This window comes from Carcharodon carcharias, chromosome 13, assembly GCF_017639515.1.
Source record: "Carcharodon carcharias isolate sCarCar2 chromosome 13, sCarCar2.pri, whole genome shotgun sequence".
NCBI lineage: Eukaryota > Metazoa > Chordata > Chondrichthyes > Lamniformes > Lamnidae > Carcharodon > Carcharodon carcharias.
In genome coordinates this window covers 105,820,275-105,835,691 of record NC_054479.1, presented here as the reverse complement: position 1 = coordinate 105,835,691, position 15,417 = coordinate 105,820,275, and the positions used below count along the sequence as shown (strand labels likewise).

General features: G+C 39.7%; 1 protein-coding gene across 3 annotated transcripts in view; it reads right to left on the bottom strand.

Moving 5' to 3' along the window:
* LOC121286444 (fructose-2,6-bisphosphatase TIGAR-like) overlaps positions 1-6,283 on the bottom strand; it is a 33,328-nt gene extending 27,045 nt beyond the window's left edge. Inside the window, exons 1-3 of one of the 3 annotated variants that reach the window (XM_041203563.1) lie at positions 6,184-6,242; positions 4,144-4,267; positions 2,619-2,656 (exon numbers count right to left, since the gene is read on the bottom strand). In XM_041203563.1, the coding sequence (XP_041059497.1) occupies positions 2,619-2,656; positions 4,144-4,214 (109 nt within the window). In that variant the 5' untranslated portion in view covers positions 4,215-4,267; positions 6,184-6,242. Of the gene's footprint in view, positions 1-2,618; positions 2,657-4,143; positions 4,268-6,002; positions 6,157-6,183 lie in introns of those variants that run through there. The other 2 variants (XM_041203562.1, XM_041203564.1) reach the window with 2 other exon arrangements.
* Between the last annotated feature and the right edge of the window lie 9,134 nt (positions 6,284-15,417).

Genomic DNA, 15,417 nt, shown 5'->3' with positions numbered 1-15,417 from the left:
CTAGAAGATGTTGCCCTAGATATCCCCTTTGTACATTAAAAGGTTTATGGGTCGTTTAGTCAAATTACAAGCAAATAATAAATCATCTTTTATCTTTACTTGTTATAGAAAAGCATTGTATAATAGTAAATGAACAATAGATCTACCTATTAGGAAATCATGGCCCAAAGTTTCTGGTGCCTATCTCCAATGCTGGAAGTACAGTTGAGGCAGCCTGTCACATCCCTGACCCTATCCCAAATTTCAGAGTTGGGGTCATTTACATAGTGTGGGAGAACACATCACGCAAGCATAAGTGCCTTGAAGGCAGGAGTGAAGGAATTTCTAATGGATGATGTCCTGAGCAATGTGGTAAACTCTAACGGTCAGTCTGTTGTATTCAAGAAGATAACCTACAACCGCCTTCTCAAGGGCGAACAGGGATGGGCAATAAACACTGGCCGCCTTGCCAGATATAGCCACATTCTGTGCACGCATCACAAAAAAATGTATCTGTCCCAATGAGGGCGGGTGCAAAATGTATCTGCTCCCATACTTCTTGAAATTTTGGATATAGGAAGAAAATGGCAAAGACCTCATAGAACACAATATTTCACATCAAATTCAAACCAATCTGACTTGCACTGTTCAGTGCCCTTCCAGAAAGAAATGTTAGACCTTAGGTGCTTCAGGACCTTTCAAAGAAGGTTATTCTGATGAGACACTATAGTTTACTGACTAATTGTTAATGTTCCTCAATGGAAGTTATTTATTTCTTAAATGAGATGATAATGGTGCCAGATCATACAAAGTAAACATTTTATTAACCATACCTTCCAACCACAAATGAAGTGCTTCCTTTTTTCCAACTCAGAATTTGTTGGATTTATGGGCTAGTGAGCCATTCTACCTCAAATTTTGCAGAACCAAGTGTCAGTTGTAAAACAGAAGGACATGTGGGTAATGTCTAATGAGACCATATCAAAAATAATAAGGAATGCTTTCACTGCATTATAAGGGAACAATCACAACAAGTAATAGACGAAGCAAAGTGTCACTGGTCCCCAAATTAATTGCAAAATTTACATTTTGAGCATTCTTTCCACAGGGACAACAACAGTATATGTCTTGTAGTAAGATAAAAATGCAACATTGCAGGTTAAATTTTCCATAACAGAAGTAAGTGACCTAGAACACTGTTCCTCAGTAAAATTAACTTTTTAACCTGGTTCCTTATGTTATCCTTCCCTAATTTGGGATACAGCCTACACTGTACTGGAAGCTTTATGGCACTTCATCCAGGATGCAAACTGCAAAGGCCATCACAGTCAGGATCTAAACTTGTCCTTATCCCATTGACTGTCAGTTTGTTCAGCTGCCAGTACTCTTACTTCTGGGTCAGATTTTGGGTTTGAACCCACATTAAAAAGTTTGAGTTCAATGTACATTGTTGTATGGAGGCTTTACTAAACTGCTAGAAGCGTCATTCCCTAGAGATGTTAAACTAGGGCAGTTTAGTGTCTAGGACACTATGGTGTTTCAGACGGTAGTTAAAGATCTTTTGACACTATCCAAAGATCAAAGAGTTCTCCCACTGTCCTTGCCAGTATTCCTCTAGGAAACAATATTGTCAAAATACTTTGATCGCTAATTCAGCCCATTACTGTTTGAGGAATATTGTTAGTGCAAATTGGTCACTGAGTAGACCCACATAACAACTGCACTTTAAAGTTATTCATTATGTGAAGCTTATGGAAATGTTTTTATGTAAAAAGGTGTTCCATAAGTCATTCATGACTGCATAACTACATTCCTCTGCAGTGATAAATTATGCTCACTCCTGCTTCAAAATCACAACATTGCAAATTCAAACTCCACTGCAGATTTAAACATAATCTAGGCTGACACTTCAGTGCAATGTTGAGGAGGGACTGCCATGTCAAAGGTATTATAATAGATCAACCGATGATTTGCTGTTTGTGGATCGTTGATGTACAAAAATAGTACTGACTTTGTCTATATAACACAAATACAGCACTACAGGAAAGCTATAAGTGAACAATGCTATATAAAAATGTACATTTTCCCCCTTCTTTTGTGGTCAAAAGCCTGAGCCAATATTTCCTTTGGCTTCACCTGGAGACAAAGAAAATTCTATCACCGACACTGATAATCTGAGTAAACTCCAAACAATTGATAAACGCTGGAGCCTTCCTGGTTTGCATGGTTCAACACCATATGCGAAATACATGTACCTAATAAGCCCTATGTAAAGCCTACATTAACATTTTTAAATAGAAACCAATGGTACAGTGGTAGAGCGAAGTTGCACAGACTGGTTAATGATGGGTGAGACCATGTAACAACATTATGCTGAAAAATCAGTAAGAGGGAAAAATAAACCAAGAAGCTCAAGCCAAGAGATTTAACCACTTCACTACATCTTTGCACACATTCTAGCATCCTTTAGATGACAGCTGGCCAAGTCCTGGAAGCAGCTCATTCTCCTAAGAATGTTCCTTAGCACAGGGAACCCATAAATGAATAAAGGGGAGAAAATATTTCAAAAGCAGAGTCTCCACAGACTAGTATTTTATTGTTTCTTTTTAATCATTACATTAATTTTGAATATTACCTACCTTGAAGAACTTTTGCTTTATTGTATCTTGTCTCACCACTAAAAAATGTTTAAAGAAGCACAATGTTAAACCAGTAAACAGCAAAATAATCCCAGTTTCATACTTTAATTCTTTCATGGGATGTGGGGTCACTGGCAGGACCAGCATTTGTTGCCCATACCTAGGTGCCCTTGAACCGGGTGGCTTGCTAGGCCATTTTAGAGAGCAGTTAAGAATCAATCACTTGCTGTGCATCTGGAGTCACACATAGGGTAAGGATGGCAGATTTCCTTTCCTAAAGGACATTAGTGAGCCAGAAAGATTTTTACAGCATGGCCACCATTACAGAGATTAGCTTTGTACATCAGATTTGTTAACTGAATTCAAATTGCAACATCTGCTGTGGAGGGATTTGAACACTGGCCCCCTGGATTACTGGTCTAGTGACATTACCACTATGCCACCATCTCCCCCTTCACAATACAAGATTCTCAAGAATCTGCAGATCAATCACACATTTGTTTACAGAATTAATCAATGAACATAGCTGCATGAGTGTAGTGCCATCGCAATGCATGATAACTGAAGGATCTAAATCCCCAAAACAAAATTTATTATACACATATTTCAGGTTACAGGGTGAATTCAGATGGTGTCAAGGTAAAATATCTTCAGAAATAAGGAGGAAAATGCTTGAGAAACCCCAAAGAAGTGCTCTATTCTCCAGAGTCACTGTCACAACATTCAGCATGACAATGTTTCAAAGCCTATCACAAGACCAAAACCGGCATTCAAGAGGGAATTGGATTTTTATCCAAAGAATGTGCAGGCTAGGGAGAAGAGGTGGGGAATTGCTCCTTCAGACAGCCAGGGCGGATACAATGGGCCAAACGGCCTCCTGTGTTGTAACCATTCTGTGAAAGCAATAGAGACTGCTGCTTAGAAAAACTAAATACTTGCTCCACCCAAGGTAAGGCAATGTAATGATCAAATAAAGATTTAAAAAATAGGTAATGGAAAGCTCGTCTTTTCAGTCCTATGTCACATAAACACAATTGTAAGAGGCAAAAAGGAGCCATTGAGCAATTGTAGGATAATTAAGCCAAGTAGTTTTCAAACTACTGAATCTATGTAAGGCTCATAATACAGTAGGTTATCATTCTGCTTGCTGAACGTAATATGCAGAGCGCACACAATTCAAGAGTGCAGGCAAGAATTAGCAGTGGTCAACTTTTTGTGAAGTGTCTGGGAAGTCATATGCTTGATTTTATTGGGCTTGCAATACAATGAAATCGGAATTCCAGAGGTCAGCAGTCGTCAACCAGCAATTCTGCAGAAACTGTGCCTGTTAAAGGATGGAGGATGGTAGATTTTGCTTGGCATTCAACAGAATGAAGCCCTCCCATTCTATCAACTGTATGTGTATTACAATAACTGCAATATCATGTATCCACAACTTATCAAGGGTGAAAGAAACACCCATCAAAAACAGTATAGGCCACAGAGAGTGAATGGAGAATGACCCTTCACGTTAAATGCACTGTACCTTAGAGCTGGATTGCTTTCAGTCTCCCTCAAGTCACTAGCCCTGTTTGCTGGCAAACAGCTGGCAGCCATCAACTCCAGCAAGTGACTTTACCCTTCTTATAAGCTGCAGGGCAGCATCAGCACTGCAAGGACAATTAGAAGGAACCGTCATGATGGCCCACCAATTTTTTTTTTTAAAAACAGTGACAATGCTGCAGCTTAGCTGAAGAATGTTGAAATGATCTGTCGACACAACTGGCTGCAATGCAAGAATGTCTCATCCACATCCTTGAATCTCTCTTTGTTCTGCTCATCAGTTGCTGGCATGCTGATGCCTCTATTGATTGTAATATTATAGAGCACACAGCACATCATCACTAGCTTGGACAATTTCTGTCGTGTGCACCATAAGTCACTTTAAGTCACCCAGGCAACAGAATCATTGCTTCAAAACACTGCTTAGTGAGCACCCAGGATTTGGCATAGACCTCACTGTTTTGTTGCTTGGCCTTGTTGGTTGCCATGGCAATTAGTCTCATCAGCCAAGGTTGAAGAGGATAGATAGATTCCCCAGGAGCCATCCATCCAGCTTATCTCCCTGGAACAGATCTCAAATGTTGGTTTGTCATAATATTTAAAAATCAAAGCAACTCTCAGCATACCTGATATTTATGCAGTGTTCAGGTTGACATTCACACTGACACCAATTTCTTTTTCTATTTTTGTGTGGCACCAGTTGGCCTACTGGAGTCCAGGTGAGCATGGGCATCATCAACAATGCTCAGAAATTTGGAAAACTATCAATGAAGAAACCGTACTACCTGCAATCCTGCTACTCAGTACCACAAAGCACATAGTAGTAGGCTGCTTCCAGAGGCTTGTCAAATAGGAATATGACATTTGGATCACGTCAGTTTCAAGTGCGTCATTTGCATTGAGAGAAGTGCAACATCCACGGATGGACAAAACACACTAAATGCCATATAAAAAAATACATTAGGACTTAAAAACTGGTTCTGGTTTGTTGCAAAATTAAATAATAGGAGTTTGATTACATCATGCCAACATCTGCTTGTTACACTGTGCTCTCCCACATGTACCTTATACCAGCTTTCAGTAAACAATCTTGTAAGCAAAAAGCTGAAAAACTCACTCATGTCCACTCTTTCATTAGTAGTAAAGACCCTCACATGATTATACAGAAAATATATTTCAGTTATATTGATACTCAGGTGACTTTCCCTAATCCACTGCTTGAAGGTGATTGGGCAAATTCAACAGCAACTTTCAAAAGAGAATGGGTTGGCTATATATGCACACACAAGAAAAAAAGTTGCAGGGCTGTAGGGCAGTGCAACTAATTAGATAGTTCTTTCAACGAGCAATGGCCTATTCCAGTGCTGAAAGACGTATGACATCCTCCACCTTGAGCTGCACCAAGTTCACAAAACAAGTGTTGGATTATTAACATCCCTATAACTTTGGGAAAAGTTCGAAAGGTGCACTTTAACCAGTTAAGTTAGGAGTGCCCAATCTTAACAGAAGAAAATGCTGATCTGAAATGAAAACAGAAAACGCTGGAAATGCTCAGAAGATCTGGCAGCATTTGTGGAGAGAGAAAGAGTTAAAGTCTCAGGCCAAGGCCCAATCTTGGTCTTGGTGGGTCCACGTTTTGGAGACTCAAGGGCCATGATTGAAATTTCAGTCGGTGACCCTACATTCCTCTCAAGTTTCTGGTACTAATAATAGGTATTCACGCTACGAGTTACAATTAACCCAGCAGTGAGGCAAGGTTCTGAATCGTACCCCCCACAATATTCAAACAGCAAAGTTGCCACTGGGCAAAAAATAATTAACAATTCCAGTTGCCCCGCCTACCAAGGGCTGCGGATCGAGTTAAATGACAAACTACACTGGTGCGATCAGAGACCGGCGTAGCAGAGGGTGACCCGGGCTCATTGTTTCAAACAGCAGCCGGCCTGATATTACAGAGTTCCGGGGAACCAGCTGTTCCCTGGCCCGAGGACCACCCGACTCCTCAATCCGGGACAGTACTCACTGCCGAACCAAGATGATCCCGAACTTCATGCTTTCAACCGGCGGCCTCCCGCAAGCAGCTTCACGTCGGAACAAACCATCCTCCCATAGGCTGACCCGGCCGACTGACATCATCCACATAGCAACCAATCAGAGCAAGAGACATCCCGGTGACGCAAAAGAGCTGAGTGTTCTATTATAATGGCCCTGTTCCCGCCACGGGCCATTCATACTAATGCTCTTCCATTCAATTTCAGCAAAGCCCCCCCAGCCTGTTCTACAAAATAACCTCTTCATCCACTCATCGTGACAAGTGCATAATATTGCGATCTCACTCCTCTCTTGTGCCTTGCAAGTGGTGGAAAGATTTTGGGGAGTCACTCACCATAGAATACCCAGACGCTGATTGACTCTGATTTAAACTGTGTTTAAATGTATTCCTGGAGGTTTCATCCCATGACTTGCTCCTGTGCTCCAGCCATTAGTCAGCCAACTCATCCATCCTTGTGATGCACCACCTTCCTATGGCAATTGGAAAGCAAAAAGACTTGGTATAAATATAGAAAATGCTGGAAAAACTCAGCAGGTCTGGCAGCATCTGTGGAAAGACAAATAGAGGTAACATTTCCAGTCCACATGACTCTTCAGAATTAACGAGTAGTAGGAATGTGATGGATTTTATACTGCTTGAGAGGGGTGGAGTAGGTGTGGCAAAATAGGTCAGGGGCAGGTGGGAGCAGTTCCCATCTATCACTGACCTATTTGGCTCCACTCCCTCTGTTTTTCTCTCTGCTGACCTTTTCCAGTATCTGCAGTATTTTGCTTTTACATTAAAAAGACTTATTACCCAATTGGATGATGCCCGACTGTCAGCCACAGTCTTCACCCACCTCCCATTTTCAATACTTTTAATCTATTAAAGAGGAATGTTCAAAGGAAATGAGAAAAAAACAATTTTTAAAAAAAAGTCCTAATAAGTTTTCTCTAGGATTGCACACAGCAGTGTCCTGGAGATTGATCTTCAATTCTTGGAGACTCCAGGCCAACCCTGGAGAGCTGGCAACCCTAGATCTGACCTGCTTTTGTAGCCAGAGTGTTTACATGGCTGGTCCAGTTAAGTTTTGATCAATGGTAACCCCATGATGATTGAGTGTTTCGATGATAGTAATAATATTGAATCTCAGAGAGGAGGTAGCTTAACACAAATGCTACCTGTGTGATAGCTTTAACAGGTTGGCATCTCATTTTTAGGTGCACTTGGTGCTGTTCTTGGCATATTTCTCATTGAATCAGAGTTGGTCTCCTGCCTTGATGGTAATGAGGAATATGCTGGGCTAGGAGGTTACAGATTGTGGAAAACTATAATTCTGATGTTGCAAACTGGCACCTGGATGCCCAGCTTCAAGAGGCTAGATCCGTTCTGAAGCTATCCTAGTTGGCAGGGTGTTAGTGCCACACATTACAATGGAGGCTATCCTCAGTGTGAAGATTGGACTTTGTCTCTACAAGATCACTCCTACTAGTATGCTCAAGGACATATGCATCTCCAACAGATTGATGATGATGAGGCCAAGTAGTTTTTTCCCTTGTGTTAGTTCTTTCACCATGAGCCTAACCTCCCAACTTTGGCAAAAGTCTACAGATATTAATGAGGATGGTTTTGAGGATTGACTGGGTTGGATTTGTCGTCTTTGTGTCCGGTGCTTAGGTCAATGCTGGGTGGTCAGGATGTTTCATTCTTATTACATATTAATTGAATTCAAATTACACCAGCTACCGTGATGGGAATTGTGTCCCCAGATCATTAACCTAGGCCTCTGGATTACTAGTCCAGTGACATTACCACATTGTTAATATCTCTACCCAATTGAGTTGCATGCTAGGCTGGTTCAGAGGGCAGTTAAAGGTCAACGACACATATGAGACTCCAGGCTTACAGCAAAGATAGGCAAGAATGGCAGATTTCCTTCCTTAAAGGATGTTAGTGAAACATACAGGTTTTTAATGACAACCTGGTAATTGCTTGGTTAACTTTATTGATATTAGCTGTTTATTCTAGATTTGTCTAATTGAATTTAAATTCTCAGCTGCTATAATGGGTTTTGAATTCATCTCCAGATCATTAGACTAGGCCTCTGGATTATTAGTCCATTAATTTAAGCATGGTTCACTCATGAATTCCCCTCCCTCCCATGCACTAAATAATTAATGTGACTGTGGCATTTAATGTTCCAATAACTGTGAAGGAAAGGAGCACTTTTTGAAGCCTAGGGTCCAGAACATTGATCCCCCAAGAAGTAAGCAGAGCTGGACAAAAAAAATTGCTGAAAAAAAGAGATATGTCTAAGCTTTTAATCTTGCATTCATCAGGACACTCGCAATTGAAACCAGGCAGCTTGACCCTGACTGGTCAAGGTATTGTCCTGAGGAATGAGTCCGAAAATGGCTGTCACTTATTTTGTTTGGCTGAAACAGGCATGATGTATGTACATGTTCTTTCTGTCTGAAAAGAATAGGGCCCTGTGTGTTAATATATATAGCTTCCAGTACACACAAACACACCACACTATGAGCCTGACAACCTTAAATTGGTTGTCAATGTAATTCTTAGCATATTGATGATTGGTCAGCAAATGTTGTCCAAGCGCGGTATCACATCTATTGTTGGACACTGCGTTCTGAGTTTTGCAAGCATGGGCTGGTTGGGTATGGTCTGTACCCTGCCAGTTGTGAACAGCTGCTGGGACATGCTATTTGATATGATCCGCCAGTCTTTGGGATGTACAGTCTACATACCTAGCATCACACTTGGGCTCTGCCCAAGACACAAAAGTGTGATGTCTGTCTACACCCCATCTTACCTCTGACTGGTTCTGCACAACATGAATTGGCCAATCACCAGTTTTGACCAAATTTTCCACATACAGAGTGAAGGATTCCTTCACATTTGCAGACGATACAGGACTTGCATATCAATAGCAATGCTGCATCGATGTGTTCATTTGACATTGCTAGCCTATTCACCAATATTCCACTTAAGGAAGCCATAGATATTTGCACTGCAGCACTATATCATGGCGATCTAGATCCACCACCATTGTGTGAATCAGTATTCATTGAACTTATGAACTTGTGCAGTAGAGTTCATTTTTAATGACACCACATATGCCCAAATAGGTGGTGTTGCCATGGGATCCCCTCTAGGGCTAGCTCTCGCAAACATCTTTGATGGGATGACACCTAATCTCCTACCTCTCTCATATTTCAGTTATGTGGATGATACATTTGCTATATTTAAATCTGCATGCAACAATTTCCTTACATGTCTTAACAGGCTCCAGCAAATTCACCTAGTACAATCCTCCATTCTTGGTCTGAGGAGTTTACATTTATCATTTCCTCTAAATCCTTTCAGGTGTTTAGGATTTGTGTTTGAACCTTTTCAGGGGCTTGTGTTCAGTGAACTTTCGACAGTGTTATGTTTTAATCAAAATCCAATAGGTCTAGCAGCATCGGTAGAGTAGAAGAGAGTTGACGTTTCGAGTCCTCATGACCCTTCACCAGAACTGAGTAATATTAGAAGAGGGGTGAAATATAAGCTGGTTTAGTGAGGGGAGGGGGTTGGTTGTAGGGACAAACAAGCAGTGATACGAGCAGATAATCAAAAGATGTCACAGACAAAAGAACAAAGAGGTGTTGAAGGTGGTGATATTATCTAAACGAATGTGCTAATTAAGAATGGGTGGCAAGACACACAAGGTACAGCTCTGGTGGGGGTGGGGTGGAAAGACTAACAGGGCATAAAAGGTATAGATTTAAAAATAATGGAAATAGGTGGGAAAAGAAAAATCTATATAAATTATTGGAAAAAACAAAAGGAAGGGGGAAGAAACAGAAAGAGGGTGGGGATGGAGGAGGGAGTTCAAGATCTAAATTTGTTGAATTCAATATTCAGTCTGGAAGGCTGTAAAGTGCCTAGTCAGAAGATGAGGTGCTGTTCCTCCAGTTTGCGTTGGGCTTCACTGGAACAATGCAGCAAGCCAAGGACAGACATGTGGGCAAGAGAGCAGGGTGGAGTGTTAAAATGGCAAGCGACAGGGAAGTTTGGGTCTTTCTTGCGGACAGACCACAGGTGTTCTGCAAAGCGGTCGCCCAGTTTACGTTTGGTCTCTCCAATGTAGAGGAGACCGCATTGGGAGCAATGAATGCAGTAGACTAAGTTGGGGGAAATGCAAGTGAAATGCTGCTTCACTTGAAAGGAGTGTTTGGGCCCTTGGACGGTGAGGAGAGAAGTGAAGGGGCAGGTGTTGCATCAGATGCCACTCCCCCCACTAGAGCTGTACCTTGTGTGTCCTGCCACCCATTCTTAATTAGCACATTTGTTTAGATATCACCACCTTCAACACTTCTTTGTTCTTTTGTCTGTGACATCTTTTGATTATCTGCTCGTATCACTGCTTGCTTGTCCCTACAACCACACCCCCCGCCCACCTTAAACCAGCTTATATTTCACCCCTCTTCTAATATTACTCAGTTCTGTTGAAGGGTCATGAGGACTCGAAATGTCAACTCTTTTCTTCTCAGCCGATGCTGCCAGACCTGCTGAGTTTTTCAGGTAATTGTTTTTGTTTTGGACTTCCAGCATCCGCAGTTTTGTTTTTATCCAAAACAAAATCATTTGATAAGTGATGTATCAATTCTCATAATACCATATTATGTTACCAAGCTAAAACAGTACTTGGAGGCCAAACATCCTGCACTCAAGAGATACATCAAGATTTTTTTCAAAATGAAGTTCTTTTAACTGCAAGTACAGGTGAAGATAATCAAACATGTTGGACAGCTATTTTGTGGTGAAGTTTTGGCAAGAACCTACAAACTCAAGGAGTGTTGCATATTTTGAAATCAACTCGTCATCATCCAGCATTTCCAGGTTTTACCAGGCTATTTCGGCAATGTATTTTACAGGCTCAATGAACTAAACATTTCTTTGCAACACGACAAGTGTAAGTCATTGGGCTCAAAGTGCGGAGCTTTGCCAAAAATGTTTGTTGTGGAGCATCTATGTGCTGCAATGCAATGTAACTGTGTTCCTGTCATTGTCTTGTAAGACAACTACAAAATGTCTGTTCCAGATGTTAAAGATGTAATTCTTGAGCATTTGTCTCAGCTTTGTGCAAACCTCAATGAATATTTTCAATAATCTCACCTGCACAGGAAGTGCTGCTTAATAGATTCCTGACATGATGATTCAGGGCAAACCATTAAAAAAAGTGTCAAAGTGCATGCATAAAGACTGATATTTTATATATTTTTGAATGCTTTAAATTATGTTACAACCTTTACTCCCAGTTTTTGGCTGTGCTGAGTTAACTGAACTCCCAGCAAAAATCAGCTGAGGCACTACAATTACTTTAAGATAGGAATTGCTTGACTAAAAAGACCAAGGTCCATTTTGTTTACCTCCTACTAGCCTGGTCATCACATAATGCAATAATAATGGAGTTTCAGCATCTCTGGGAATGGGAAAAAGAGCCAGAGTGTGTTCCTCCTCCTAATTGCTATTTAGTAGCTCCTGCTGAAAAATGCGCATGTATAAATGTCAGATACAGATAGGCTAAGGCAGACAAAATCTTTATAGTGCAGAAGGCAGCTATTCAACCCATCAAATCTGCACTGGCCTCTGAAAGAGCATTCTACATAGTCCCACTCCCCTGCCTTATCCCTGTAACCTTACACTCTCTTTCAGAAAGCAATCCAATTCCCTTTTGAATACCTCGATCGCACCTAGCTCCACCGCCCTCTTAGGAAGTTTGTTCCATACTCCAACTATCGTTAGGGTGAAAAATTTTTCCTCATCGCTTTTACTCTTTTTGCCAATTATTTTGAATCTGTACCCTCTAGTTCTTGATAACGTCGAGTGGAAACAGTTTCTCACTATTTACCCCGCCCATACCCCTCAGAATCTTGAATACCTCATCTCCTCTTAGCCTTCTTTTCTCCAAGGAACACAGTCCCAACCTCTCCCACCATATGATGCTGACATGTAACACTGTAGAGGGGCTACTTCTGTCTGAGAAGCTTAACCCTAACAAAAGTTACTACTTTCAAGAAACTGGATAGAAATTCAAGAACAAAAAAAAAGCCACCTTGGTGGCTTGTACTATAGTCAGTCTGTATTACAAGTTATGATCTATGAAAATGGTTAAGTACAACAACTGGAAATTAAATCTAGCTTACTTTCATAAGACATGGTAGCTGAAATAATCCCAAATACTGTATAGAAGCTAGTGGTTATACTAATACAGCCAAACCATAAATGATGTGTTATCAATGGGTTATTTCCAACATAGTTTCATACTATAAAGTTGAGGGTAAATAAATAAGTAAAATAAATTTGTTGAATTCTAATATTTTACCAAAAGCACAGACACAAGAAACAGTGATTCAGACCAACAAAATGTTTGTTTACTGGATAGTTTATTGGTTCATTTTGCACTTGGAACATAGTAGCAGCACAACAACTCTGTATTTTTAAGCTTCAAAACTTTGAATATTTCTTACTGAAGCCTTGCATTGCCTGTGCATTCCAAAGAACATGTCGTGAGAAATAGGTTAGAAAATGTGGTTAGAGCCAGCATAACAGGGATTGGGACTGCTGTCAAACCGCTGGCATTAACACACTGATGATGGAAGCCTGAAAGGAACCATTTATTGAAATATTCTCATTTATAACTTAGTTAGAAATATCATTTTTATTTTATTTGAAACAAACTGAAGAATTGATCAGCAAAGTCAAGATTTTATGATGACTGAATAAGTCAAATTCCATTTTATAACACAGGAACTTCCAAAATTTTGAACGTGGTTTTCCAGACTAAGTCCACAATTGCCTATTTTTCTCTGAAAAGCCTGCATTGATAGCTTTGATATATATTTTTAAAATTGTATTCCACTGAATAGTGAGGCAACTAAAGAATGGGTTTTAATATAAAAGTTAAAATTTGAATAAGGAAATCAGTAAGAGCATTTAGAATGATACCACAATGGGAGAAAGATGGAAACATTATGGACAGTGTTCAAGCAGAACAAGTATGGTAAGTATGTGTTTAAGAAAGGTAGCACTCCTCATCACTGCTCTATGATCTAATATTTGTTTGTTTACATATTGTAAAAACAGATTGCAAGCATTATCTACCATGTACCACTTCATATTTAATCACTTATTAGCAAATCATTGTTATCCCACCTCAGTTTAACTTATTTCACCTTCTATAATGACTTCATCTACCTGAGCAAGTTATCGTTACAGGCAGATTTAGATAATAAAAAAAATACTTTGTATTAGAGCTAGGAGCTCAAATTATGGGTTCTGGTAATTTTTAAATCCCAGTGCAAAAAGGTTATCTTAATCTTTAAAAGGGGGACAAGGATGGGACTGATTTTCAGAAAAAATACAACACCCAACATTGTTGTTTTTAAACATATTTCCCAACTTTGAGATTCAACATTGATTTGAAACCACACAATTCTAGTAGCTTTTTGCACCAAGTAAAAAACGCTCAATTTGTTCAGCATCCATCTTAATAAAATGGTTTACTTTGCACTCAAGTGCAGATACCTTGATGACCTTTGTAGGCACTACCAGGACGGGAACAGTATGGCCATATACATAATGAAGCTTCCTGACACACCCAAAAATATCTCACCATGCATTTTTCAATTCTGCTACTCATCCTTTTGAGTGATTGCCAATCTAGTGCTGGGTTGTGAGCTAGTGTTTTGGCTGTCTTCTTGGAGCTGGGTTGAAAGTACCTAAACTTATTGCACACCCTCAGACGGTATATTACTTCACTCCATTGTTTTAAAATTGCAAGTACTTATAATTTGCAATTTTAGACATTGAAGCATAGAAAGCATATTCACTTTGCAGCAAACCCAGTCAGCACCAGATATTCCTAGAAGCAGGCATCAATGCCATATACATTTTTTGGATGGCTCTCATCTTCTAAAGATGTTGTTCATTTTGTATTACAAAATTGACTGGTCACATATTGGGTTTGTCATAATGCTGTGAATACTCCATTGGCAAGTGGTGGGAGTGAATAGCAAAACCAGATCCGTTCGGTCCACTAAAAGACCATAAACGTTAAATATCCTTTTAAAAGATCAGTTAATTTTTAAAAAGTCTTTATGGCAGTAATTCCCAATGTTTAAAAAAAACTCATAAGGGCTTGTTTTAAAGAGATTTGATTCTACACAAGGCATAAGATCACAGCAGTAATAAGATCATGACTTAAAAAACACTTTCTTATCCACTTGAAGATAAATGTTACTATCACATATTGTATGAAGTTTAATCAGTATACCACCATGACTATTTTATCTTTCCCATGGCTGCTTTATTCAGGGACTCTGGCTCAGTGATAGTTCTAGAATTATGGTTTACTGTATGGAAAAACTGCAGCATTTGCCCTTTCAATATAGCAGCCAACATAAACATTTGCAGGAAATGATACCTAGGTTTGGAATTGCTTGGCTAAATCTTCACAACAGTAGTATAAATGGTCAATTGGAATTCTTTATCCACACTCTGAGCATATCCAAGGTGATGGCTACTAACGTGGATAGAAATGAGATCCACTTTAATTGAGTTAAATGGGGAAGTATTAACACATCCTATAATCTTCCAATAAAGCAATTTATTTGTGCAAAATGATCAAATGACATGAATTCTCAATTTACTCCACCCAGAAGGAAATTTTGACATCCACCTTTGAAATTATCTGAATATCTCTGGGTCTTCTGTGTACAGCTGGTTATAACAATGAAGACCCATATCATATAGACGGGATGCTTCAGGATGTTTAAAATGAATGGTCTCACTAACCAACAGAATCCCAAAACTATGCTGCAACTTGGGGGTTTTTGCACAGAGTAGCATTATATCCCAAATATGTAATAGATTACCTATTGCATAGCATCACAATGATTAGTAAGCCAGAGCACAAAGCTCGCCTATAGGATTAACCACAATATCCAATTCTTGTCCTTCTGCCAAAAAAAATGTAAAGAATCCAACTTGGTTATTTGTCTTTCAAAGTTCTGCTCTACTTATCAGAATGCATCTCTTAGCACAAGCTGAATTAGCACACATCTTAAGAGTATGATGCATATTAGAATTAAGTGAAAACTGAAGAGTTGACACTTTTTGGGTGACAAGTGAGAAGAGAGTAATAAAAGACCCACACATATG